The sequence below is a fragment of the Phocoena sinus genome, chromosome 14 (genome assembly GCF_008692025.1).
Source record: "Phocoena sinus isolate mPhoSin1 chromosome 14, mPhoSin1.pri, whole genome shotgun sequence".
NCBI classification, from domain to species: Eukaryota; Metazoa; Chordata; class Mammalia; order Artiodactyla; family Phocoenidae; genus Phocoena; species Phocoena sinus.
In genome coordinates, this window is record NC_045776.1 from 8,544,976 (window position 1) to 8,569,542 (window position 24,567).

The 24,567-nt window shown below is 37.8% G+C and overlaps 1 protein-coding gene across 4 annotated transcripts in view; it reads left to right on the top strand.

The window, feature by feature from the left end:
* TMX3 (thioredoxin related transmembrane protein 3) overlaps positions 1–24,567 on the top strand; it is a 51,355-nt gene that overhangs the window by 19,617 nt on the left and 7,171 nt on the right. For 3 of the 4 annotated variants that reach the window (XM_032602808.1, XM_032602806.1, XM_032602809.1), the window contains 7 exons: positions 1,321–1,420; positions 2,112–2,189; positions 4,547–4,613; positions 15,033–15,131; positions 17,903–17,960; positions 18,157–18,210; positions 21,310–21,366. In XM_032602808.1, the coding sequence (XP_032458699.1) occupies positions 1,321–1,420; positions 2,112–2,189; positions 4,547–4,613; positions 15,033–15,131; positions 17,903–17,960; positions 18,157–18,210; positions 21,310–21,366 (513 nt within the window). Of the gene's footprint in view, positions 1–1,320; positions 1,421–2,111; positions 2,190–4,546; positions 4,614–15,032; positions 15,132–17,902; positions 17,961–18,156; positions 18,211–21,309; positions 21,367–23,328; positions 23,398–24,567 lie in introns of all 4 variants that reach the window. The other variant, XR_004345397.1, reaches the window with a different exon arrangement.

Consider the following 24,567-nt stretch of genomic DNA (forward strand, 5'->3'; position numbering starts at 1 on the left):
AAAGTATGGTTGCTTATGAGTTTGACAGGATATATTATATTGATAGCTTTAAATAATTTTAAGATAAATTAACATATTGGAATGGATTTGTTGGGTGGCATGATACTATCTAGCTTAAATTATTTGAGAAAAGGCACAGAATTAGGAATGGTCTTTGTATATTAAAGTTTGCAAAGCTTTAGTAAAGTATAATTTTCACTGTATTTTCTCGTTGATTGCATATTTCATTTTCTTTATTTGTTTTGTGAGTAAATAAATTTTGAGATAACTTTATATTACATGAGGGGGTCGCCAGTAGGAATATTTTATTCCCTTATAGTTTAAATTAGTCTTTATGTTTTGGCAGTTTTTAATGAGTTTTAGTTTAAGCTTAAGATGGCCTTCTGATGTAAGTGGGAGTGACTCTACTGCAAAGGAAATTTCAAGAGTCAGTTCTGGAGTTGCATCACTTACTAGTTAATTACTAAAGTATTAAAATAGAGGCTAGAATATAGTGATGCAATGCATTTAAAGAATTGTGTGTTTCGAAAATGTTTGCCTTTGCAGAATACATTTTGTTCTTTTTTGCAAATGTGATGGAGTAAAAATCTAATAATATAGATCACACTAAAAAAAGACTGCCTCTTAGCTTTTAATAGTATTTCATAAGTGATATGTTTTATAATAATCTTTGGTATAATTCATTTCTCAGCCTATTTGGCTTTGAAAATGACTGTATAATAAAACTTTTTGTAGTTTTGTTTTCTCTTCATGAGATTCTTATATGCTATTATGACTACCATTTTCCATTTTATTTTTCCTGAGAAGAATAACATACTTAGGAAACATTTTAGATTTTAACCTTTATAGTGTGTTTTGAAACTAGCATTTAAATGGTCAGAGTAAGACATAAATATTCTAAACATAATATTATAAACTCCTGGGATAGTATTTCACAGTGTGTTTGTGTGAATGATCTTTCGAAAGGGAGAAAAAAAATAATTGTCATGTGGATTGTTTTGTTTTTAGCTGAGGATTCTAAATGGATTATAGTTCCATCTTTGCCTATCAAAACATTGGTTAAGATGATACTCTCTAAAGGGATGTATTTAAAGCTTATTTTTTAAACTGGTAGATACTGTATTTTTATTATATGGGTATAATAGTGGTCATGGGCCATAGTTTATTAGATTTATGTAGATTGAGTGATATACTTAAAATGCAATTCATACAGTATTAAAGCTTTGTAACTTTAGATAGGATGACATATAAATAGGAGTAAATTATATACTACCCTTAGTTCAAGTGCAAGTTTTTTTGTTTTGTTTTATTGTCAAACAGGGCTCTAATTCGGCCACTTCCAAGTCAGCAAATGTTTGAACATGTGCAGAAGAGGCATCGTGTATTTTTTGTTTATATAGGTGGAGAGTCACCTCTGAAGGTATCAAATGATTTTATTCTTTAATCCACAAGCACAGATATATTGTAATTTAATTTTCTGTATAACGAGGGCTTCACCAAAAACTCAGGACTTATTTCACTCTTATTAGAAATACTTTAGTTGAATCTAAGTATTTTTATAATAAAAACACTTCGTCATATACCCTCTATAGTATTTGCCTTCATGAAACAGAATTGAGTAAAAAGTGGGTGGGTGTTGCCTGTGTTAGTATATTTCTTCTGTTGACCTGGTTATTTAGCTTTTGTATTGCTTTTTAGCATTTTGAGTCTTTGAAACTGCAACATGCAGTTTGAGTGTAAACTTTTTAAAAGCAAAAGCTTATTGTCTTAAGATTTTTGTATGTATGTATGTTTGTGTTGCATGTCAGACACACACATCTCTTCCTATAATCATCATCAAATTAAATTAATAAATATGAATTGAGCTTGTTATATTTAATGAACTTTATTTGAAGGCATATAAAAGTACTTAGTTACAATGGTCTTTTGCCTTAGAAACAGTTTATTTCATTTCCTTATATTTAATCTTTTCACATGAAAAGACTTAAGGTAGCTAATTGTGATGATACTACTTAGCAGTGATACTACTTGCTCTGAATGTTTAATGAGGAATGAATTTTGATCTTGATTAATATTTAAAAGTCACCTTTTTTCTGTTTGTATCTTCACAGGAGAAATACATCGATGCTGCTTCAGAATTAATTGTATATACATACTTTTTTTCTGCCTCAGAAGAAGTTGTCCCTGAGGTAATATTTAAAGTTGGATTTTAAGTAGTGTATTAATTACTATATATATTCAACAACTGTTTGTTGTCCTTTAATTGTGTGCCATGCACAGTTTTAAGTCCTGGATTATTGATGGCAAGCAAAATCATCAGGACCCTGATAGGATGGAGTTTACGTTCTCATGGGTGGGGGAAGTGGACTGAGTTTTAGTATTGTAGATAAGAGCCTTCCCTTGGGTCCTCAGACTGAGATAGTGGTCCTCGGTAAACAAAGCTATAAACAGGATATCATAACTGCTCTAAAAAATAATAAAGGAGCAGTGTGATAGTAAGGACATTTAGAGGTGGGATGGCTACTCTTGTTTGATTGATCAAGAAATGTCTGTCTGAGGCGAAAATATATCTGAACCAGGACTTAACGGGATGTGAAGGAGCCACGCACAGATCTGTGGCCATAGTAAACCAGAAACAAGGAACAGACATTACAGATGGCCAAGATGAGAACCTGCCTGGCATAGTGGAGTAACAGAGCCGTAGCCAGTGTGGCTGAACTGCAGTGAGAAAGGAGATGGGAGGTAGGCAGAGGCCAGTGGAGGCCTTCTAGGTCAGGGCCACGCGTGTGAGGATTTGGTCTCAAGTTCATTTTAAGGACATTACTCTGTGCTAAGTGCAGACACAATTGGATCAGGATGAGACTAGATCAGGAAGCTCAGTTGAACTCTTGAAGTAATCTAGGATTTAGGCTTGAAAGTTATTAAGAGAATTAGGAAGAAGTGAAAGAATTGTATTTGGAGATAGAATTTTTTGAGCTTGTTCTAGAGGAAAAGAGGTGCATCAAGGATGACTCTTAGGTTTTTGCCCTGAACAACTGGTTAGATGGTGGTGTTATTTATGAGCTGGGGAATACCGGGGAAGGAACAAGTTGGAGTATGGGAGGAGAGATGGTGTTTTGAAGGTTTATTTTACTTTAAGTTGACGTATTAGGCATCCAAGTACAAGCATCAGATAAGGGTTTGGAGATAAGTCATGGCTGCATAGATGAAATAAACTTCTTAGACATGGGATGCAAATCTGGGGGGAGATAAGAGGGTCCAGGTCCTAACAGCAAAGGACAATGAGAAGAGATTGCCAGTAAAGTAGGAAAACAAGGTGAATGGGAAGCCAAGATAAAAAGTGTTTAAGAAAGGAGTGGCCAGTTGTGCAAGATGCTGTGAAGCAACCAAGGTGAGGAGAGGAAAGAACCATGGTGTTTGTCCCCATAGAGGTTGTTGGTTTTAAGAGAAACAGTTTCAGAGGAGTAATGGGAACAAGTGACTCACTGGTGTGATTTCAGAGACTGGCTCACTCAGGGATACCCTTGAAAGGGAGAGATGCTGAATGCTGTGAAATACTCCCAGGGTGAATAGAGGCATGCTGGATGGTAGAGCCTCACCTGAGAGCTTTACCACTGCCCTTACAGTAGTTATTTTCATGGTGCTGTGATGTAACCAGATCATTCTAGATCACCTGTGACATACCTTCCTCCCTTTTTAACCTTTCCAGGATAGCTGTCCTTATTTTAATTTTATTATTACTTTTACTTTATTAGTTATCAACTGATTTATCTGTTGTTATGCTCAGTATTACCACACTCATGTAGTAATTCTGTGTGGCTTACCTAAATTATATCTTTTCTGCTCTGATACTGATTTCTCTACTGTAATTTTATTATTACATAATAATATAATAATATTACAATAATAATTATTACAATTTTATTGTTACATTTTATTATTAAAATTATTAATAATTTTATTATTTTGAAATAAGTACAACACAGGTATAAGAAGCAGGTACCCACTGAATGGATTCCTTATTATTAATGCCCATTGTAAGTTCCCATTCATAAAGCAGTTTATCGTTTAAGCCTGCTCTCACCTCTCAACGTGTGTTAGCAGATCTCACTCTCCTAACTCCCCAGTGAGGTGGGTGCTCTGAGACCTGGATTCACGGGAAGCCCACTCCCCGGGTTTCACAGCCTGGGAGTGCTGGGGAGAACCTACCTGTGCTGATTGCTACCTTAGCCCCTGCTCTTCCACCGTTTCAGAGTGCCTCCTGGCCTTCACTTCCTGTGATATCTTTGAGTCTGTTAACAACTCTAATAATATTTCGTGGTTTCACAAGGGCAGACAGGGCACTGTGCCAGGGGGTGTATAAAGAGGTATCAAGCCCAGTCCTTGGATGAGCTAGGGATTGACTGTGTTCTTTTTAACTGTTGGTAACTTTTTTGTGGTTGTCGTCATTGTGGTTCCCACCACCTCTCCCCCCCCCCCGCCCGGTAACTTTCAATGCTTTTGAACTCATGGCTATCAACTGAAATTTTTTTTCTGATTTTCACAGTATGTGACCCTGAAAGAGATGCCCGCTGTGCTTGTTTTCAAAGATGAAACTTACTTTGTTTATGATGGTAAGCTCTAAAGTTTTAACTCATGTAAACACTTTATAATTACAATGTTGTATCTATTATAGGGCTTAGGTGTTGATGAAAGATTTAGTAAATGCAGCTACTGCTTACATTTCCCGTTAGTTGAATGACTGCTAGGTTTTTCTTACCCTTCAACTTTAGTTTTTCCACTCAGTGTTCTTTCATCCTGAGTTTGGCTATAGTAAATTTCTCTTTTTGTCAGATCATTTGCCTTTTTTAGAAATGAGCCCTAGGCAATTTCTATACATTACTTTAAAATATTCAAAGTTAATTTTAAAAAGGTCTAACATTTGAGACACACAAAGATGTGAAAGAAATAAACCATCTTCAATAGTGGTGAAGCCCTGGGGTATTCTTCTGTAGCCTTTTCTCTCCCTCCCTGACAGAAGTAACCACCCACCTGCTATTCAGCATTTCTTTGTTGAAGCAAATACTTGGTCTATTTTTTAAATATTTTTATTATATCAAACACATTATAGTAAAGAGAATGCTAAAATAGTAAGACTCTACATACATACCTGTCACCCAGGTGAGACAGTTACTAAGATCTTACCACGTTTGCTTCAACAATGTTTTTTCTTTGTTGAAGCATTGTAGCAAATCCCAGTGGCATTTCATCGCTATGTGCTTCATTATGCGTCCCTGACTACACGTTTATTATGCATTTCTTTAAAAATGTGGGCTTTTGGGAGTTTCTTTTTTTAAGATAACCACATGCTATTGTAACACTTAACAAAATTAACAGTAATTCCTTGGTATTATCAAATACTTACTACCAGAGTTTGCAAACTGGGCTTTGAGGTAGCTTAGGGCAGTGCAGCAGACTCACAGGGGCATGCGGAGATAGTTCGGATTTCAGGAAGCATTGAAACTTGACATCTGTTGGACAGTACACAGCCACTGAAAAGCAAAAGCGAATGCAAAATCTCACCTACTAGCGATGTTAGTAACATTGTAAATTACATACAGTTAATGAAATAAATTCAGTTTCTCATTCTTACTAGCTACTTTTCATATACTCAGTGGCCTTGTGTGGCTTTTGTTGGAGAGCACAGATAGGGACCATTTTATTCATATCAGAAATATTCTAGAGAGTTATTTTTACTGAACCAAACTTGGGTCCACTCTCCTGTGTGCAGTAAAGCCAATCTGCTGACGCCGGGCTGTGGTGAAGGAAAGGGCAGATTCAGTGCAGGGCGCCAAGCAGGGAGTCCAGGGCAGCTAGTGCTCAAAGGCCAGGTGAGGGAGGGGAGTCACAGGGTGTGTGATCAGCACGGTCCTCTGATTGGTTGATGGTGAGGTAATAGCAAGGGCCATGTCAGTTAACATCATCAATCCTTAGGCTGCAGTAGGCCTGGGGGATAAGTGCTCCTGGTCATCAAAACAACTCAGGAAAGTGCGTCAGCAGAGAGTATGGGGGAAGGGTCGCCCAGGACTGCCCCTTAGGGGTTCTGCTCAGTCACATTATTTTATGACGGAGAAGAAACTAGAAGTGTTTGAGAGCTGTAAGCTTTGAGTTGCTTAAATGACTCAGATGAATAGAAGAATATCTAATAAAAGGAATATTTTGATTGTCCTGTTTTAGTCAAAGGAGCATTTTAATTGTTTTGACAGTAACATGAAGACAAAGCAGTTCTAAAATCTTCCATCTTCACTATCTTTAGATAAATGTGAGGACTGTGTTTTATTTCTTAATGTAGTATAATAACCACCATTTACCTGTTACGTTTTGTACAGCAGTTACTATCTATTTGCTTAACTCGATATTTTCATTTTATTCTCACCTTAATCTGGTAGTAAGGCAGATAGATAAATATCCTGAGATTACAGAGAAGGTAACTAAGAATGTTAGATAAAGGAGAGAGAGATGTAGTTAAATTGCTGGTTCATTCCTTTGCTCGTTCAATGGATATTTGTTGAATGGCTGCATGAGACACTGGGCTTATAAAGGAAATTAAGAGGAACTTCCATATGTGAAAATGTGTTAAGGAAAATTCATATTCCATCCATTTATTCTTTATCTACACTCCTTGTATGATAAGCACTTAGTATATTCAATATATTGTCTTATTTGATCATTACAACAGTCTTCTGAGATCAGCAGTCTTACTGTTTTATAAACAAACAGGATTAAAGAGATTGTTTTTATTTTTTTCCAAGTTAAAATAGTACATGGTATAATCAAGATTCAGCCTTCAAATCTCTTGTTCGAGTTGCATTATGAGTTTATTAACTCAGAGAGTCACTTCGCTTTTTTTGGAAAAAGCCCTGATTTTCTTTATTAAAGAATACATTTAAGTCTAAATAATGGCTAAGAAGTGCCCGTCCCCATCCATGTTTCAGATGTGGCCTCTGATGCATAAGAAAGAGAGGGGTAATGTGTTCGGTATCTACAGTTGTTTTGAAGGCCAACATTTTCTAACTCAGTAGTCAGTACTTAGAACCTGCCTGAAGTCTTCAGATAAAAGGTTACTTTGAATGCGTATCCTACTATTACATTGTTAATAATTTCAGGAACAGTGGGATGGGGCTTAGGAGGATAGTTTATTTCCTAATGAGTTTTACATTTATCACTTTTGTGAATAATCTTTAGAAAATTTTTTTTCTTTTTTTTTTTATTTTAACATCTTTATTGGAGTATAATTGCTTTACAATGGTATGTTAGCTTCAGCTTCACAACAAAATGAATCAGTTATACATATACATATGTTCCCATATCTCTTCCTGCTTGCGTCTCCCTCCCTCCCACCCTCCCTATCCCACCCCTCCAGGCTGTCACAAAGCACCTAGCTGATCTCCCTGTGCTATGCGGCTGCTTCCCACTAGCTATCTACCTTACATTTGGTAGTGTATATATGTCCATGCCTCTCTCTCGCTTTGTCACAGTTTACCCTTCTCCCTCCCCATAGCCTCAAGTCCATTCTCTAGTAAGTCTGTGTCTTTATTCCTGTTTCACCCCTAGGTTTTTCATGACATTTTTTTTTTCTTAAATTCCATATATATGTGTTAGCATACGGTATTTGTCTCTCTCTTTCTGACTTACTTCACTTTGTATGACAGACTCTAGGTCTATCCACCTCATTACAAATAGCTCAATTTCGTTTCTTTTTATGGCTGAGTAATATTCCATTGTATATATGTGCCACATCTTCTTTATCCATTCATCCGATGATGGACACTTAGGTTGCTTCCATCTCCTGGCTATTGTAAATAGAGCTGCAGTGAACATTTTGGTACATGACTCTTCTTGAATTATGGTTTTCTCAGGGTATATGCCCAGTAGTGGGATTGCTGGGTCATATGGTAGTTCTATTTGTAGTTTTTTAAGGAACCTCCATGCTGTTCTTCACAGTGGCTGTATCAATTTACATTCCCACCAACAGTGTAAGAGTGTTCCCTTTTCTCCACACCCTCTCCAGCATTTATTGTTTCTAGATTTTTTGATGATGGCCATTCTGACTGGTGTGAGATGATATCTCATTGTAGTTTTGATTTGCATTTCTCTAATAATTAGTGATGTTGAGCATTCTTTCATGTGTTTGTTGGCAGTCTATATCTTCTTTGGAGAAATGTCTATTTAGGTCTTCTGCCCATTTTTGGATTGGGTTTTTTGTTTTTTGGTTATTAAGCTGCATGAGCTGCTTATAAATTTTGGAGATTAATCCTTTGTCAGTTGCTTCATTTGCAAATATTTTCTCCCATTCTGAGGGTTGTCTTTTGGTTTTGTTTATGGTTTCCTTTGCTGCGCAAAAGCTTTTAAGTTTCATTAGGTCCCATTTGTTTATTTTTGTTTTTATTTCCATTTCTCTAGGAGGTGGGTCAAAAAGGACCTTGCTGTGATTTATGTCATAGAGTGTCCTGCCTATGTTTTCCTCTAAGAGTTTGATAGTGTCTGGCCTTACATTTAGGTCTTTAATCCATTTTGAGCTTATTTTTGTGTATGGTGTTAGGGAGTGATCTAATCTCATACTTTTACATGTAGCTGTCCAGTTTTCCCAGCACCACTTATTGAAGAGGCTGTCCTTTCTCCACTGTACATTCCTGCCTCCTTTATCAAAGATAAGGTGACCATATGTGCGTGGGTTTATCTCTGGGCTTTCTATCCTGTTCCACTGATCTATATTTCTGTTTTTGTGCCAGTACCATACTGTCTTGATTACTGTAGCTTTGTAGTATAATCTGAAGCCAGGAAGCCTGATTCCTCCAGCTCCATTTTTCGTTCTCAAGATTGCTTTGGCTATTCGGGGTCTTTTGTGTTTCCATGCAAATTGTGACATTTTTTGTTCTAGTTCTGTGAAAAATGCCAGTGGTAGTTTGATAGGGATTGCATTGAATCTGTAGATTGCTTTGGGTAGTAGAGTCATTTTCACAGTGTTGATTCTTCCAATCCAAGAACATGGTATATCTCTCCGTCTATTTGTATCATCTTTAATTTCTTTCATCAGTGTCTTATAATTTTCTGCATACAGGTCTTTTGTCTCCTTAGGTAGGTTTATTCCTAGATATTTTATTCTTTTTGTTGCAATGGTAAATGGGAGTGTTTTCTTGATTTCACTTTCAGATTTTTCATCCTTAGTGTATAGGAATGCCAGAGATTTCTGTGCATTAATTTTGTATCCTGCTACTTTACCAAATTCATTGATTAGCTCTAGTAGTTTTCTGGTAGCATCTTTAGGATTCTCTATGTATAGTATCATGTCATCTGCAAAGAGTGACAGCTTTACTTCTTCTTTTCCTATTTGGATTTCTTTTATTTCCTTTTCTTCTCTGATTGCTGTGGCTAAAACTTCCAAAACTATGTTGAATAAGAGTGGTGAGAGTGGGCAACCTTGTCTTGTTCCTGATCTTAGTGGAAATGCTTTCAGTTTTTCACCATTGAGGACAATGTTGGCTGTGGGTTTGTCATATATGGCCTTTATTATGTTGAGGAAAGTTCCCTGTATGCCTACTTTCTGCAGGGTTTTTATCATAAACGGGTGTTGAATTTTGTCAAAAGCTTTCTCTGCATCTATTGAGATGATCATATGGTTCTTCTCCTTCAATTTGTTAATATGGTGTATCACATTGATTGATTTGCATATATTGAAGAATCCTTGCATTTCTGGAATAAACCCTACTTGATCATGGTTTAATCCGTTTAATGTGCTGTTGGATTCTGTTTGCTATTATTTTGTTAAGGATTTTTGCATCTATGTTCATCAGTGATATTGGCCTGTAGTTTTCTTTCTTTGTGACATTCTTGTATGGTTTTGGTATCAAGGTGATGGTAGCCTCGTAGAATGAGTTGGGGAGTGTTTCTCCCTCTGCTATATTTTGGAAGAGTTTGAGAAGGATAGGTGATAGCTCTTCTCTAAATGTTTCATAGAATTCGCCTGTGAAGCCATCTGGTGGTCCTGGGCTTTTGCTTGTTGGAAGATTTTTAATCACAGTTTCAATTTCAGTGCTTGTGATTGGTCTGTTCATATTTTCTGTTTCTTCCTGATTCAGTCTTGGCAGGTTGTGCCTTTCTAAGAATTTGTGCATTTCTTCAAGGTTGTCCATTTTATTGGCATAGAGTTGCTTGTAGTAATCTCTCATGATCTTTTGTATTTCTGCAGTGTCAGTTGTTACTTCTCTGTTTTCATTTCTAATTCTATTGATTTCAGTCTTCTCCCTTTTTTTCTTGATGAGTCTGGTTAATGGTTTATCAATTTTGTTTATCCTTTCAAAGAACCAGCTTTTAGTTTTATTGATCTTTGCTATCGTTTCCTTCATTTCTTTTTCATTTATTTCTGATCTGATTTTTATGATTTCTTTCCTTCTGCTAACTTTGGGGTTTTTTTGTTCTTCTTTCTCTAATTGTTTTAGGTGCAAGGTTAGGTTGTTTATTCGAGATGTTTCCTGTGTCTTAAGGTGGGCTTGTATTGCTATAAACTTCCCTTAGAACTGCTTTTGCTGCATCCCATAGATTTTGAGTCGTCGTGTCTCCATTGTCATTTGTTTCTAGGTATTCTTTTATTTCCTCTTTGATTTCTTCAGTGATCACTTCGTTATTAAGTAGTGTATTGTTTAGCCTCCATGTGTTTGTATTTTTTACAGATCTTTTCCTGTAATTGATATCTAGTCTCATAGCGTTGTGGTCGGAAAAGATACTTGATACAATTTCAATTTTCTTAAATATACCAAGGCTTGATTTGTGACCCAAGATATGATCTATCTTGGAGAATGTTCCATGAGCACTTGAGAAAAATGTGTATTCTGTTGTTTTTGGATGGAATGTCCTATAAATATCAATGAAGTCCATCTTGATTAATGTATCATTTAAAGCTTGTGTTTCCTTATTTATTTTCATTTTGGATGATCTGTCCATTGGTGAAAGTGGGGTGTTAAAGTTCCCTACTATGAATGTGTTACTGTCGATTTCCCCTTTTATGGCTGTTAGTATTTGCCTTATGTATTGAGGTGCTCCTATGTTGGGTGCATAAATATTTACAATTGTTATATCTTCTTCTTGGATCGATCCCTTGATCATTATGTAGTGTCCTTCTTTGTCTCTTCTAATAGTCTTTATTTTAAAGTCTATTTTGTCTGATATGAGAATTGCTGCTCCAGCTTTCTTTTGGTTTCCATTGGCATGAAATACCTTTTTCTATCCCCTTACTTTCAGTCTGTATGTGTCTCTAGGTCTGAAGTGGGTCTCTTGTAGACAGCAATTATATGCGTCTTGTTTTTGTATCCATTCAGCCAATCTGTGTCTTCTGGTGGGAGCATTTAGTCCATTTACATTTAAGGTAATTATCGATATGTATGTTCCCATTCCCATTTTCTTAATTGTTTTGGGTTCGTTATTATAGGTCTTTTCCTTCTTTTGTGTTTCTTGCCTAGAGAAGTTCCTTTACCAGTTGTTGAAGAGCTGGTTTGGTGGTGCTGAACTCTCTCAGCTTTTGCTTGTCTGTAAAGGTTTTAATTTCTCCATCAAATCTGAATGAGATCCTTGCTGGGTAGAGTAATCTTGGTTGCAGGTTTTTCTCCTTCAACACCTTCAATATGTCCTGCCAGTCCCTTCTGGCTTGCAGAGTTTCTGCTGAAAGATCAGCTGTTAACCTTATGGGGATTCCCTTGTGTGTTTGTTGTTTTTCCCTTGCTGCTTTTAATATGCTTTCTTTGTATTTAATTTTTGACAGTTTGATTAATATGTGTCTTGGCGTATTTCTCCTTGGATTTATCCTGTATGGGACTCTCTGTGCTTCCCAGACTTAACTATTTCCTTTCCCATATTAGGGAAGTTTTCAACTATAATCTCTTCAAATATTTTCTCAGTCCCTTTCTTTTTCTCTTCTTCTTCTGGAACCCCTATAATTCGAATGTTGGTGCGTTTAATGTTGTCCCAGAGGTCTCTGAGACTGTCCTCAGTTCTTTTCATTCTCTTTTCTTTATTCTGCTCTGCATTAGTTATTTCCACTATTTTATCTTCCAGGTCACTTATCCGTTGTTCTGCCTCAGTTATTCTGCTATTGATCCCATCTAGAGTAATTTTCATTTCATTTATTGTGTTGTTCATCATTGTTTGTTTCATCTTTAGTTCTTCTAGGTCCTTGTTAACTGTTTCTTGCATTTTGTCTATTCTATTTCCAAGATTTTGGATCATCTTTACTATCATGTTCTGAATTCTTTTTCAGGTAGACTGCCTATTTCCTCTTCATTTTTTTGGTCTGGTGGGTTTTTATCTTGCTCCTTCATCTGCTGTGTGTTTTTCTGTCTTTTCATTTTGCTTATCTTACTGTGTTTGGGGTCTCCTTTTTGCAGGCTGAAGGTTCGTAGTTCCTGTTGTTTTTAGTGTCTGTCCCCAGTGGCTAAGGTTGGTTCAGTGGGTTGTGTAGGCTTCCTGGTGGAGGGGACTAGTGCCTGTGTTCTGGTGGATGAGGCTGGATCTTGTCTTTCTGGTGGGCAGGTCCATGTCTCGTGGTGTGTTTTGGGGTGTCTGTGGCCTTATTATGATTTTGGGCAGCCTCTCTGCTAATGGGTGGGGTTGTGTTCCTGTCTTGCTAGCTGTTTGGCATAGGATGTCCAGCACTGTAGCTTGCTGGTCGTTGCGTGAAGCTGGGTGCTGGCATTGAGATGGAGATCTCTGGGAGACTTTCGCATTTGATATTATATGCAGCTGGGAGGCCTCTTGTGTACTAGTGTCCTGAAGTTGGCTCTCCCACCTCAGAGGCATAGCACTAACTCCTGGCTGTAGCACCAAGAGCCTTTCATCCACAGGGCTCCTTAATTTGGGATGATTTGTTGTCTATTCATGTATTCCACAGATGCAGGGTACATCAAGTTGATTGTGGAGCTTTAATTCTCTGCTTCTGAGGCTGCTGGGAGAGATTTCCTTTTCTCTTCTTTGTTTGCACAGCTCCCAGGGGCTCAGCTTTGGATTTGGCCCCGCCTGTGCGTGTAGGTCGCCGGAGGGTGTCTGTTCTTTGCTCAGACAGGAGGGGTTTAAAGGAGCCGCTGATTCGGAGGCTCTGGCTTACTCAGGCCGGGGGTGGGGGAGGCGTAGGGAGGGTCACAGAGTGCGGGGCGGGCCTGCGGCGGCAGAGGCCGGCATGACGTTGCCAGCCTGAGGCCCGCCGTGCGTGCTCCCAGAGAAGTTGTTCCTGGATCCCGGGACCCTGGCAGTGGCCGGCTGCACAGGCTCCCCGGAAGGGGGGTGTGGATGGTGACCTGTGTTCGCACACAGGCTTCTTGGTGGCGGCAGCAGCGGCCTTAGCGTCTCATGTCTGTCTCTGGGGACCGCACTTTTAGCCGCGGCTCGCGCCCGTCTCTGGAGCTCCTTTAAGCAGCATTCTTAATCCCCTCTCCTCGCGCACCAGGAAATAAAGAGGGGAAAAAAAGTCTCTTGCCTCTTCGGCAAGTCCAGACTTTTCCCCGGACTCCCTCCCGGCTAGCCGCCACGCACTAACGCCCTGCAGGCTGTGTTCACGCCGCCAACCAGAAGCCCGAGCCTCAGCTCCCAGCCCCGCCCGCCCCGGCGGGTGAGCAGACAAGCCTCTTGGCTGGTGAGTGCCGGTCGGCCCTGATCCTCTGCGCTGGAATCTCTCTGCTTTGCCCTCCGCACCCCTGTTGCTGTGCTCTCCTCCGTGGCTCCGAAGCTCCCCCACTCCGCCACACGCAGTCTCCGCCCGCGAAGGGGCTTCCTAGTGTGTGGACACTTTTCCTCCTTCACAGCTCCCTCCCGCTGGTGCAGGACCCGTCCCTATCCTTTTGTCTCTGTTTATTTTTTTCTTTTGCCCTAACCAGGTACATGGGGGGTTTCTTGCCTTTTTGGAGGTCTGAGGTCTTCTGCCAGCGTTCAGTAGGTGTTCTGTAGGAGTTGTTCCACGTGTAGATGTATTTCTGGTGTATTCTTGGGGAGGAAGGTGATCTCCCAGTCTTTTATTATTAAGTATGATGTTAGCTGTAGGATCTTTAGAAAATTTGCTTTTGACCTGGAGTGGAGATTATGGCCCAATAATCAACTTCTAGTTTTATGTTCCAAATCCATAAATGCTTTCAGATTTGCATTATATTACTTATTTTATAGGTTTGATAACTTGAAAATGTTTTGTTTAGCAATGCAAGTGACAGAAAAAGCACATCTTTCAAGAAATCAGTAAAATGCAGTCTTCATCCATATTGGTAGGCTTTTACATCAACTTCTTTTTCATGCAGTTGTAATAATTTTTCAGAATTACTTCAGAATTATATTCCTAATCAGGACATAATTCTCTTGGATATTGTAAATGTTTCCTGTCTGCTTATCAGAGGAAGTATTTGACGTTGAAAAGGGTTGAAATAGTATGTGTGACTTTATATGTGAGTTTGTTTTACATGTGAAAGAGGGTTGTAAACTGAGGTCAAAATGTCATAAAATAGAGAAGAACAAAGAAATTGTAATAAAAATTGCCCATAATGCCATCATCCAAGACTAACCATCAACTCAGGAAAGCTATTTAATAGGAGTATATGTATGCCTTCATTTTATCATTCTATCAGTTTTTTTCATACTTTATTTTTTACAGAGTTACAGTCATGTTGTAATATTGTTTTGTTACCTGCTTTACCACTTAATTACTATAATTTTTAAAAATCTATAAATGGTCTTTCTCTACATGTACCATAATGATTTAAATTATTTCCTGTTTAGGATGTTTCAGTATTTCCTTTATTTTTATCTATCTTTGCTATTTTCAGTGGTGCTATAATGATGAATTGTTTTGTGCATTAATCCTTTTTTTACATTTGACTGCTTCAAATAGCTTTCTAAAAATGAAATTTATGAATTTAAGATTATGATCCTATGTCAGGCATTTTATACATGCTGCTAGATTAAACATAAACATTTTAACATCATATTTACACTATAATTTATCAACTTTGTTTTGTTTTTTTAAGAGTACGAAGATGGTGATCTATCATCTTGGATCAACAGGGAGAGGTTTCAGAATTATCTTACAATGGATGGCTTCCTCTTGTATGAACTTGGAGATACCGGTAACAAGCATATATACAACTCTCCATCACACTACAAAACTTTTCCTTAACTGATTACTTCAATCTGTAGAAAATGAATTTTTTAAGTTCTATTTCATAATATCATTCCTTCTTTCAGACCTGAATGCCACTTCAACTTTATGAGACTATAGATTACTATTAACCAAAGAACATACCTTTGCATGTGGAATAAAGATTAGCTAGAAAGGGTTTACTAATAGAAGTGATAGTGACAGGGAAAACAGCGCCTGGAGAATAAGGAAATGAGAAAAAATAACCAACCAGAAAGCTGTCCGCCAGATGCTGATTTTGTAATAGGAGTTGGAATACAAATTAGCACAACCTTTGAAAGCCTGCTTTTACCCATGAAGAAAATATGGGCATCAGATTGGCATGGTTTCTTGAAGTTACATAATTGAAAATGATAAGCAAAGCAAATATAAATATAGATGCAAAACAGAAAGCTGTAAGGAACAACAGCTGTAAGGACTGGTCTAAAATAGATGTGAACTACAAAAACTGTAAGAAGCTAACCATGTAAATTTTAGGAGGAAGTGTTCTGTAAATTTATAATGAATTACAAATAAGAAATAAGTCATGGTTATTATTGCCACATTTGCTTCCATTCACAACTTTATGATAGTTGGATGAACGTATAGTTTTAGATTAAAAGAATGGGAAAATGTTACTCAAGGCTCAATTTTTTAATCTCAGAAATAATAGGTATAGAGTTTCCTCTTCATGATTTCCTGCTCTTGGATCTGGTTAAGAATACAAATTAGAAGCGCTCCAACACATTTTTCTGTTACTTTGTAACTTTCACAGGATGGTATTTGTTCTGGTTCCTGAGCCTTCTTTTAATGTTCTGTGTCTGGTGATGCTTCTGTCTTTGCTTTCCTTGCAGAGGGAGGTGTGTGTTAGTGTTGGAAGTTGACATGGATACTGTCAGAGACTGTGGGTTTACCTGCTGATTCATGCAGGCCCGCGTGAAGGGAAAAGGGGGAGAATGTAGGAATATGGTAGTTCTGCTCTCAGTACAGCATCGAAGGAGGTGGCAATTAAAATAGGCAGCTTTGCCAAAGCTCTTCAGTGTCTTCTCCCAGATTGATTTGGAAAGAAGTTGGCTATGGCAGTGTTTCTTTGTGTTCCCAGTGTAATTGCCCTGGTTGGGTGTCAGCTTCGGCTGTGCCCCACTCGTGGTCCTACCTGGACACTTGTCATATAAGCCCCGCAACAGACTCCTGGCCCTCGGTGGCTTCAGACACCTAGTGTATTTTCAGGACTTCTGATGACTGCAGGTCCCTGCATCTTCCGACTCGTGCTTACTTTCCCGTTTTGTCTCACTCTCTCCCATCTCCGGCCACGCTGACTGTTCAGTTTCCTGAAAAGGCTGTGTACCTTGCACCAGAGCACCTTTAAACATTCTGTTTTCTTTGCCTGGAAAAGTGTAGTGAATTTATATTCATCTGTCAAACTCAGACCAAATACTGCTTTCTTAGGAAAGTCTTTCACTAACCCCCTGGAATTACATTAGTTTGCTCTTATAAAATGTTCTTTTATAAACCCCATGTCCCCATCCTCCCCAAGTCTTCTGATTGTTAACCACACGTCTGTGTGTGTGTGATTGTCTTCCCCAAGTGCAGAGCTGTGTCCGTGTGCTCCTCACTGTGGCCTCGGGAACTAGCCCTGTGCCGGGTCCACTGCTCAGCACCCAGTGACTGTGAACTTAATACGCGAGAAACCCACTGTGTCGGCCTGTGGGAAGATGCTGGACATGTTGTAGGCATTTTGAAAAAAACTCATGAAGCACTTTAAATTAAAGGCATAACAGTAAAAACCAAACACTGAACAGTAAATGCAGAAATAAACATTATGAACTAATGTTTCTAGCTGAGGGTTAAAAGAAGTGTCAAGATTGTGTAGAATTTAAAGTTTGTATAGAATTTAAGTATGAAATTAGAGAAGATATGGGGATGAGATTGAAAGATTGTCGATTTAATCCTACATTTATGTACCTACTCTGAGCCGGAAACTATCCCAGCATTTTTGTACATGTAATCTCATTCAACTCTCCAGATGACTTTGAAATAGATAATAGTTTCTAAAATAAGTTGGCGTCCGCTGAGGTTAAGGCACGTGGCTAATGGATGCTGTGCTTCACTGTTGTTCTCCCAGGCCTGGAACATGATAGACCCTGCTGGATTGCAGGGTCTGGTCTTCTGACTTCCATACCAGTGCTCTGGTTGTTACATCACGCTGCCGTCCTGGAGGATGTCAGAGATGAATATGACTTATGTTCTGTTGAGGGTTAAATAAATTTGAGTCAGTTTTATTTTGTGCATTAATTACTAGCAAACAGTGGCCCATGGTACCAAAGGGAATAACACTGTAAAAATCATTTTCTTGTTCTATACCATTTTTTCAGAGCTGTAGTCATTCTTAGTATATTTCTTTTATCAACTGGCTCCTTATAGTTTTAGTTTTCAACAAAATACTTTAGTGTGCGGGTTGTGTGAAAAAAAAACAGTTTGAGTATATGAATTGTTAAATATTTACTGTTATTGATATTTACATTTCAGGGATGGGAGGTAGGTGGGAGTTTATCACTTGGAGTCAACAGTTCACTGTTTCACTCTGTTAAGCATAACATGTTTAAGATAATGGGAATTGAATTCTGGAAACTATATACTGTTTTCCTCTTCATTGCTACAGTAATAATTGAAAAGTTTAATGAGGATTATTGAATTTAGATATGTCATTCTTAATTTCAGGAAAGCTTGTGGCTATTGCAGTAATTGATGAGAAAAATACATCAGTTGAACATACCAGGTATGGTGCCTTGAAATAGTTTTAAGCTTCATATGTCATCCAATTCAGATAAACATGGCTTCAGATAAACTTGACATAGTATCTTACTTTTCCTGCAGTGTTAGATATTAGATAAGGCAGCATATATGATAATTGAGTAATTATATTTTTCAAGTTGATGAAATGGAATATTCATGTATTTTTTGTTTTGTCACAGATTAAAGTCAATTATTCAGGAAGTTGCTAGAGATTATAGAGACCAGTTCCACAGGTAGGTGTTTGCATTCTGGAAGGCTCCATTATCTTTGTCTAATTAGGTTTTGTAATACAGTAAAGCAAACATAGGAGTATTTCATACTTTCAAAGATGAATCAAGGAGCTGAAGTGAATTACAGCATGTAGCATTTCAGTATGAATTGTTTGAAGTTTATTGATATATGTCTTACAGGTTAAAAAAAAAACTTGTAATTTGTATCATACCTGAGTCTTGATAGGATTGGGGATAAGTTGGTGGTAAGAAAATATGCACATACAGGCATATACCTCAGAGGTATGGTGGGCTTGGCTCCAGCCCAGCGCAGTACAGCAAGTCGCATGAAAGTTTCGGTTTTATTTAACATATAAAAGTTACGTGTTTGTATATTAAGTGTGCAGTAGCATTGTGTCTAAAAACTGTGCGCACTTTAAAAATGCTGACCGTCATCTGAGGCTTCAGTGAGTTGTAATCCTTTTGCTGGTGGAGGGTCTTGCCCCAATGTTGATGGCTGCTGACTGGCCAGGGTGGTGGTCACCGCAGGTCAGGGTGGCTGTGGCTTTTTCTTAAAATGGGACAGCGGTGAAGCTTGCCTCATCCATTGACTCTTCCTTTCATGAACGATTTCTCCATAGCGCTGGTAGCATTTTACCCATAGTCGAACATCTTTCAGTCCTCTCAAACCTTGCTCCTTTGTCAACTAAGTCTATGTAATATTCTGAATCCTCTAAATGTTGTCATTTCAACAGTCCTCACAGCCCCCTCACCAGGAGTAGATTCCTGGAACCACTTTTAAGGAACCTCTTCGTCTGCTCATCCGGAGGAAGCAGCTCCTCATCCATTCAGGTTTTATCACAAGATTATACCAATTCATTCACATCTTCAGGCTCCTCTTCTAAGTCTAGTTTTCTTACTGTATTCACCACATCTGCAATTACCTCCTCTCCTGAAATATTGAACCCCTCAAAATCATCCATGAGGGTTGGAATCAGCTTCTTCCAAACTCCTGTTAATGGTGATATTTGATCTCTTCCTGTGAATCATGAATGTTCTTAATGGCATCTAGAATGGTGAATCCTTGCCAGAGGTTTTCAGTTTACTTTGCCCAGATTCATCAGAGGAATCACTATCTATGGCAGCTGTGGCCTTAGGATACGCGTTTCTTCAATAAGAAGACTTGAAAGTCAAAATGACTCCTTGATCCGTGAGCTGCAGAATGGGTGTTGTGTTAGCAGGAGTGAAGACAGTATTAATCTTATTGTGCATCTCCATTAGAGCTCTTGGGTGACCCAAGTGCATTGTCAATGAGTAGTAATATTTTGAAAGGAATCTCTTTTTTTCTGAGCAGTAGGTCTCAACAGTGAGGCTTAAAATATTCACTAAACCATGTTGTAAATAGATGTGCTGCATCCAGGCCTTGTTGTTCATTTGTAGGGCAAAAGGCAGGATAGATTTAGCATAAATCTTAAGGACCCTAGTATTTTCAGAATGGTAAATGAGCATTGGCTTCAACTTAAAGTCACCAACTATGTTTGCCCCTAACAAGATAGTCAGCCTGTCCTTTGAAGTTTTGAAGCCAGGCATTGTTGACTTCTCTCTAGCTAGAAATTCTAGATGGTGGCTTCTTCCAGTATAAGGCTGTTTCATCTACACTGAAAATCTGTTGTTTAGTGTAGCCACCTTCATGACTTATCTTAGCTGGACCTTCTGGATACCTTGCTGCAGCTTCTACATCAGCACTGGCTGATTCACCTTGCACTTCATGTTACGAAGATGGCTTCTTTGCCTAAACCTCATGAACCCACCTCTGCTAGCTTTAGACTTTTCTTCTACAGCTTCCTCTCCTCTCTTAGCCTTCATAGAATTGAAGAGAGTTTGGGCCTTGCTTTGGATTAGGCTTCGCCTTAAGGAAATATTGTGGCTGGTTTGATGACCTACCCAGACCACAGAAACTTTTCTGCATATCAGTAATAAGGTTGTTTTACTTTCTTACCATTCGTGTATTCACTGGAGTAGCACTTTTAATTTCCTTCAAGAAGTTTTTCCTTTGCATTCACAACTTGGCTAATTGTTTGCTGGAAGAGGCCTAGCTTTCAGCCTATCTGAGCTTCCAACTTCCCTTCCTTACTAAGCTTGATCTTTTATAGCTTTTGATTTAAAGTGAAAGACGTGGGACTCTTACACTTGAACATTTAGAGGCCATTGTAGTGTTATTAACTGGTCTAATTTCAATATTGTTGGGTCTCAAGGAATAGGGAGGCCCAGGGAGAGGGGGAGGGAGAGAGATGGGGGGAACGGCTGGTTGGTGGAGCAGTCAGAACACACAAAACATTTATTGCTTAAATTCGAAGTCTTGTATGGGCACAGTTTGTGGCACCCCAAACATCACAATGGTAACATCAAAAATCACTGCTCACAGATCGCCAGAGCAGATATAATAATAATGAATAAAGTTCGAAATATTGTGAGAATTACCAAAAATGTGACACAGAGACATGAAGTGAGCAAATGCTGTTGGAAAAATAGCACAGATAGACTCACTCAAAGCAGGGTTGCCAGAAACCTTCAGATTGTAAAAAAACATAGTATCTGGGAACTGCAGTAAAGCAAAGCCCAATAAAAGGAGGTTGCCTGTATACTCATACATTTGAAATAAAATTAAATGAGCAATCACAAGTCAGATACAGACAGATGACGATTTTAACAGGAACTCAAAGAATAATGGAACATAAAAAATAGGTGACATTTTTTCCTGTATGCTAAATCAGTTTGTTACTGTCATAAAAGACAGTCAATATAAATTTGTTACATTACTTAATTATTATGTCCTTTTTATTCTAAGTCTTCTAATGATATATCAATGATATATGTATTTCTTGTGTTACACAGTATGAAACAAAATAGAAATGTCTTAAAATTTGCTTAATTTGTTACGTTTGTATCTCAAAAGCCAGTAGGATTCATACTTTTTTATATTTATTGTATGTGATTGATATGTTAAATGTTTACAGTGTTTGCATGCTTACCAAACCCTAAATTCAGTGCTTTGTATTTATCTTTTTTTTGTATTTAATATTGTCCTCTCTTTCTCTGTTCTTTTCGGTTGTTGTTGATTAGGGATTTTCAGTTTGGCCACATGGATGGAAATGACTATATAAATACCTTGCTGATGGAGTAAGTAAAATGCTAAATGACAAAATGATTTTGCTATCAACTCTATCAATTTTTTTTTTGCCACACTGTGTGGCTTGTGGGATTTTAGTTCCCTGACAAGGGATTGAACCTGTGCCCCCTGCAGTGGAAGCACGGAGTCCTAACCACTGGACCTCCAGGGAAGTCCTGATTCTATCAAGTTTTAAATTTCTGTTTTTCAGAGACAGGCAGGACTAATAGCTGAAAAAAGCAAACCTTTGTATATGCTAATGCAGATATTCTCCCATTAAATATTTACTTTAGTCTTTAAATCTGTATTTGAAACTTATTAAACTTTAAAGTTCTCTATACTAAAAAAAAAAAACCTCCCAATTTAATGTTGACAATTTATAGTATTTTGGAAAGAAAACATCATTCAAAAACTTGTAAACTTTGTAGTTTCTGTTTAATATGAACCCTAAGTTCAGTTTTAATGAATAAATGTAACTTAAGTAGAAAATTTTTAGCATTCAAGAATTGCTATTCTAGAAGAATTTAACAGACGAAAGTAAGTTTATAGGAAAACTTTGCAGCTCTAATATAATATTGATTATGCTTATGATGTAAAGATCTGATTTGTCACTTCAGAAAGTTGATATTAGAAAACATTTACCAGACCTATACTGAATTAATAAGTTTCAAATAAAAGCCTACTCTATTCAGCGGATGTTTAGTGAATATTTGCTGTAAGTCACACACTGTGTTTGGCATTGCACTGTTGATGCAAAAAAATGAGTAAATTATAGAGGCCCTGTCTTCAGATGCTCACGGTCTGCTGGGTGAGACAGCACGGTGACTCCAGCACTGTGTGGGAAGGCCTGTGTGGTACGGAGCTCTGGAAGCACGGAGAGACCCAGCCACACCAAAATGCACAGCAAGGCGCAGGGGCTCAGGAAACGCTTGCCACAAGAGCCGGTAATTAAGGGAGAGTCTAATGAATGAGAAGTAGCTGAATGAAGAATGCAGCGAGGTTATTTCAGGCAGAGTGTAATAGCAAACACAAGAGTGTTTGGAAAATGGGTCTTAAAATAGCCTGGATGTGAAGATGGCGGAAGCCCTCCAGAGCTTTACCAACTCATAAACCCAGAATAACATTCATAACTTTCAGGTAAGAGCCTAAAATTACGAAGTAAAGTACCTTTATTCATTTATAATCAATTCATTATCCTTAAACCAATAAGAATTTGAGAGGGTTTACCGAAGACATAAAGTACCAGATGTAATATATAATGAAGAAATCAAGACAAAGGGAAATAAAATAAAGGATCTATACAATTACTAAAGGTACTTAAACAATTTGAATTTTTAATACTCAAGACAAAGTAGAAAAACATTGTTTATACATTTCCCGTCCCCTATAGAATAACTGTTGCTTATAGGAGTATGGCTGACCTTGTAGAAACCTAAGAGAAATTGCTATGCTATATAATCTCATAAAGGGGGGGCACATTATAATAGAAATATATTTTTAATAGGATCTTTACAGTATATATAGTAGGGACTTCGATACAACCATTTATAATGTCCTTGGAGGCAAGCCAATAAAGTGATGCAGTAAAACATTTTGGGCAAGAGGCTAAAGCAATTTGTATCTGATAAATAACTCCTTGATTCAGGATAATATTCAGAATTTCTAGAGATGGATGGACATTCCTTCATGAGTATTATTTCTAATGTGAGTTGTGAGATAGAAGTTTTGCTGCAGTTACGGTCAGAGAACAATAATCTCTACCACCAACCTTATTGTTTGGTTTTTTTTTAAATTCATACTTGGCTTTTTTTTGAGAGAAGAGAGAAGGCATATAACGATGGCTATATAATAATCGAAAGTCCTTAACAAGCACTTACTCTGTGACCAACACTGTACTGAGTTGTCAATGTATGTTTTCTGACTTTTACACTAACTCAGTAAGGTATAAGTACTGTTATTTCCATTTTATATAGATGAGGAAATTGAAATTTCTTAGAAGAAACTCAAGGAAGTTAAATAATAAGCCAAAGGATGCTCAGCAAGTAAGTCAAAGAGATCCAGTCCTCAAATGCAGATCTCTCTTACTGCAAAATCTCCTAACTACTGTAAGATCAGTATTGACACATAAATTAGTAGAATTTAATAAGTATTGATGCCTAAAAGTTTTTAACTTAGGGCAAATCTGTGATATTATATAAGATAGTTAACACTGTAGCGTTGACGATGTTTTTTACTTTTTCTCAAAGTAAACAGGGTACTCTCAGACCTTTGGTCTATTAAATTATTTTGTGTTTGATTTTTGTGAGTATAGTTAAGAGGGAATAGGATGAGGTGCTATTTTTCATCGTTATTCATATGGAATTATTTCAGAACAGATTGTTTCTAGTTCAGCTGTGTATTTAACTTTTTCATAAGATATATTTTTATAGGAAGACCAGGTTCTACTTCATTCCATAAAAATAGAATTTTGCTACTGATGCAGTATGATAACTAAACTGCTATAAGTTAAAAAGTTGTCTCATGTTTTTATAAACAAGAATGAAGCTAAGATGTTTTTTTAGTTACAGTTAATTATTGCCTAACAATAATACCGGATAACAAAACACCCTGATACCCAGTGGCATAAAACAGCAATCCTTTATTCTCTCTCACTCGTCTGGGCTTGGCTAACCTTAGCCGGGTACAGCCAGACGTGGCTCCAAGCTGCCAGTTAGGTCCATGTCTACCCTACGTGTCTTCCATGTCCTTGACCCTGGAGGGATATTTTCCTGGGGGATATTCTTCTCATGGCAATAGCAGAAACACAAGAAGGCAAGCACATTTCAAGCCTCTGCTTCAGTCATTTCTGTACCTTCCCACTGGCCAAACCACACGGCTGAGCCCAACATCACGGATCATGTTTTGTCTCAAGAGAGAAGGATGTGGTGTGGGGAGGGATAGAGAATTATAAACAAGGAAGCAACCTCCTGGACCCAGTTACTTATGTGGTGATAATACAGTGCTGTAAACTGTTTCTACTGTAGAGTTGTGCTTTTGCATAATACATTCATATAGACATATGAATAACCATAAACTGATAATGTAGGTGGCATACCGAATTAAGCACCTTTTTATGATTACGCAAAACCCTATTCTTGAAGGGATAAGAAATTATTTGAAGTAAATGACACATTAGTAATATTATGGTTTTTGTCTGCAAACTGAATTGACGT